Raw genomic sequence first — 3,771 nt, forward strand, 5'->3', positions numbered from 1 at the left:
CATGCACCAAACACAGGCAGGGAGCCCTCAACTGCGACAGGAAGCCCAGAGGCTGTCATCAAAGTGAAAGACGCATTTGACTTCATCCATTATCGTCTGTGTGGCAAAGAGAAACCACGCTAACAGAGGGCAGATTTCGGGGAACTGGCAGGAGGGCGGCCCACAAGCAGCGACTGTCTAATAACAATCCCAGTCGGCAGCAACGCGGCCCAGTGGGGACGGACGGACGGACAGACAGACAGAGAGGCTTTCCTTTCCTTATTTTGGGAACTAAGAGTGAGTAACAAGGAAGAATAAATGTCTGACGTGGACCAAAAAGTTACTTAAGGGAGAAAAAAAAGAATAGAGGTGACAGGCGACCTTTGGCACACAGACCACAAAGTCATGTAATCAAGATGTGATGGGACTGAACTAGACTGACAGGAATCATCGGAAAGGAAGGGGAGCCGGAGGGCAGTGTGCATGTGCAAAGTGAAATAGGACAGAGGTGGGTTTTCATTCGGTGGGAAGGGGTCGTCCATTTAAGATATGCTGAAGCCACAACTGCCTCTCCGTGTGGAAAACATACTTGGACCCTCCCCCCACTGTTCACAAAAATCAATTCCCGACGATAAGGCCTAATGAAACCTCAAGAGAAGCAGAAACACGAAACCACAGATCACTAAGGCCAAAGGCTCTCGAATAGGACCGGCGCCTGGGAAAGGACCAGGTTCCAAGCAGTGGGTCAGCCACGGACCTTGGAGCCAAATCCTCAAACTCAGGGCTTGGGTTCCAGCTCAGCCCCTTACTAGCCAAGTCAGCACCCACCCTCTCAAACACGGGCAGGGAGCCCTCAACTGTGACAGGAAGCCCAGAGGTTGTCATCAAAGTGAAAGACGCATTTGACTACATCCATTATCGTCTGTGTGGCAAAGAGAAACCAGGTAAGGCACTGCCTCTCCGGGCTGCCGGGTGGTGCAGGGGTTAGCAGCCCAGCATCTCCACTCCTAAGTAACTTGCAAAACACAGATAATGTGTTGACCTAATGCCCATCCTAGGTCAAGAGCGTCTCTAAATTTTTTTTTTAAGACAAAACAGCTCAGCTCGGTTCACAGGGGAGCAGGACTGCTTAGCACTACCGACACTCCGGGCCTGAGAATTCCCGCCGTGGGCCCGCCCAGGGCTTGCAGAAGGTTTGGCAGCTCCCTGGCCTCCGCCCGCTAGATGTCAGGGCCGGGCGCAACCGAGGAAGGATGGGAGGCCGTTTTAAGGACGCCTACCCCTGGCAGGAGTACACGGAGCAGGAGTCTTGCTGGTGGGAATGGGAACGGAGAGCCTCTTAAGGCTCAGCCTGGGGGGACAGCGTGCGACACAGGAAGCTGGTGGGTGAGACTCGGGCCGAGGTGGCGGCACGCAGGAGGTGTCCGGCAGAGCCACCCAGCTGCTCAGGACTGCCGGGCTCCGGGGCCAACTGGCAATTGCATTGTTTGCAGCGTTGCCTAGTTCATGATGTTTGAGGCTGTCGGTCTGAAAATTCGAAACTATGATGCCTGAGTCAGAGGGGCCCGTTTTCAAGACAAAACATCTCAGCTCGGTTCACAGGGGAGCAGGACTGAAAATTCGAAACTATGATGCCTGAGTCAGAGGAGCCTGTGTTCCTGTGTTTGGCCAGAGCATGAGGATGGATTCCACACCTCCCCCACCTTCCTCACCCCGCCCCCGGCTGTTCAGCCTCCCTGGAAAAGCTTGTACAACCACAGTGAGAGGGGACACCGGAACTTGCAGACATTCTCAGCCACACACGGTCCTGCCCCGGGTCCGCAGAGCGGGGCAGCAGACCGCCCAAGCTGCCTCCCGGGACCCTGCGGTCACACACGGCCGCAGCAGCTCCTGAGACCTGATCTGGTTCTGCTTTCATTGTGTCGTGCGCTCAGCCCCTTACTAGCCAAGTCAGCACCCACCCTCTCAGCCTCAGTCTCCCCCTCTGTGGAGTGGGGTAAGGCACTGCCTCTCCGGGCTGCCGGGTGGTGCAGGGGTTAGCAGCCCAGCATCTCCACTCCTAAGTAAAGACCCAAGAGACACGGTGACCGCATCCACTGAAAGACACGCATGCAAATGTCCACCGGGGCTCCGTGCATAATAGACAGGAAGTGGAAACATCCCACATCCCACCAGCCAGAGGAGGGACGATCAGACTGTGATATTGTCCTGCAACAAACGCTGCTCGGTAATGAGCCAGAAAGCACAACCCAGTGCTACTCACCACACGGGGGTGAAGCTTACGGATGCTACGCTGGGAAGGGAGCCAGACGCAAAACTGAGCAAGAACAAACAGAGCTCCTCCAGGGAGGGAAACCAGGGCGCCCGCCCTCTGGGGGGCAGTGCCTGGGAGGAGGCACCGGGAACCTTCGGGGGCCCCGGAAACGGTCTAGAGCTGAACGCACGTGGTGGCTACGCATGCACACTGCGATTAGCACACGTGGCTGCGTGTACACGACACCTAAAAAAGTAAAAGTGAAACAACAAGTACCGATGTGGTGCCAGGCCAGCTGTCAACGATGGGACCTAAATGACTGTGCCTCGGTTTCCTCATCTGGACTGGCCTTCGGCAGCCAAAGCAAGAACAGACGGCACGAGCCACGCGGGACTGTCGGGAGGACGCCGAGAGAAGCCACTTACAGCCCCGCATCGGGCACTGGCGCAGGCCGCCCAGACAACGCAGCTCTGTGTTAGAGGTCACACGTGTGAAATGCCTGGCAGGTGCTGGTGCAGCATCTCAGCTGCCGGCTTCCCCAGCAGCCCCCTGACCTAGTGGCTGGGTGGGCCTAACGGGTCTCCCTCCCAGTCTACCCCCCACCCCTGGGGCCCACCTGCAGACCAGCCACGGCTTCTTCCTCCCTCTCTCGCAGTGATCCACTGTTTTCCGTATTTTCCTGTGTTTGGCCAGAGCATGAGGATGAATTCCACACCTCCCCCACATTCCTCAGCCTCCATGAAAAAACTACAAGCACAGTAAGAGGGGACACCGGAACTTGCAGACATTCTCAGCAAAGAGCCGTGCCTGGCACATAGTAAGTGTTCAACTATTTAAAAGTAAATAAGGGTTTTTTAAAAATATATTTTTATTGTTGATAGTATTACAGATATCTCCCAATTTCTGCCCTTTACCCGCCTCCTCCCAGCCCCTACTTACCCCCACCCCCTGATCTTCACCACCCTACTGCCCGTGTCCATGGGCTATGTATATAAGTATATAGGTTCTTTGGTTTATCTTTTCTCACCCCCCTAAAAGTAAATAAGGTGGTTAATGCGAACCTGACCAACTGCCTGAGTGTGACTGGCTTAACTGTCTCTGCTCTGGAGATGGGGTGGGCTTGGCAATCCTGGGCGGCACCGCTCGCTGTGGCCAGATTGTGGCCAGCACACAGGACAGTCACCCACATCCCCACCGCCCAGCACACACAGACCCTCTCATCCCACAGAGCAAAGTCAGAGCGCCCTTCTAACGCCCATCCTCACGGACCCTCTCATCCCCCAGAACACAGCCCCCTACCCACCTGCGATCCTGCCATCAATCCTGCCGTCGACGGGGGCCTGCGGCCTCGTGGGGAAGGAGCAGACTCCCTCTGCCCTACAGCTGAGCTCCCCACGGAGAGGGAAGCTGAGGGGCTCCTCCCTGCCGGGGGGCCACCTGGCCAGGCCAGGGGCATCCAGGCGGCTCCAGGAGTTGGTAAGCTCCAGGTCGGGTGGCTGCTGCAGGAGGCCTCCCTGGGCCGCCTGAGAGGAGCTCAC

The 3,771-nt window shown here is 56.7% G+C and overlaps 1 protein-coding gene across 1 annotated transcript in view; it reads right to left on the reverse strand.

Moving 5' to 3' along the window:
- The window catches only part of ETV7 (ets variant 7), a 38,571-nt gene that overhangs the window by 7,062 nt on the left and 27,738 nt on the right, over positions 1-3,771 (reverse strand). The window contains exon 7 of the mRNA XM_015560845.1: positions 3,537-3,756. Coding sequence (XP_015416331.1) covers positions 3,537-3,756 — 220 coding nt within the window. The remainder of the gene's footprint in view (positions 1-3,536; positions 3,757-3,771) is intronic.

The sequence above is a fragment of the Myotis davidii genome, unplaced genomic scaffold, assembly GCF_000327345.1.
Source record: "Myotis davidii unplaced genomic scaffold, ASM32734v1 scaffold1036, whole genome shotgun sequence".
NCBI classification, from domain to species: Eukaryota; Metazoa; Chordata; class Mammalia; order Chiroptera; family Vespertilionidae; genus Myotis; species Myotis davidii.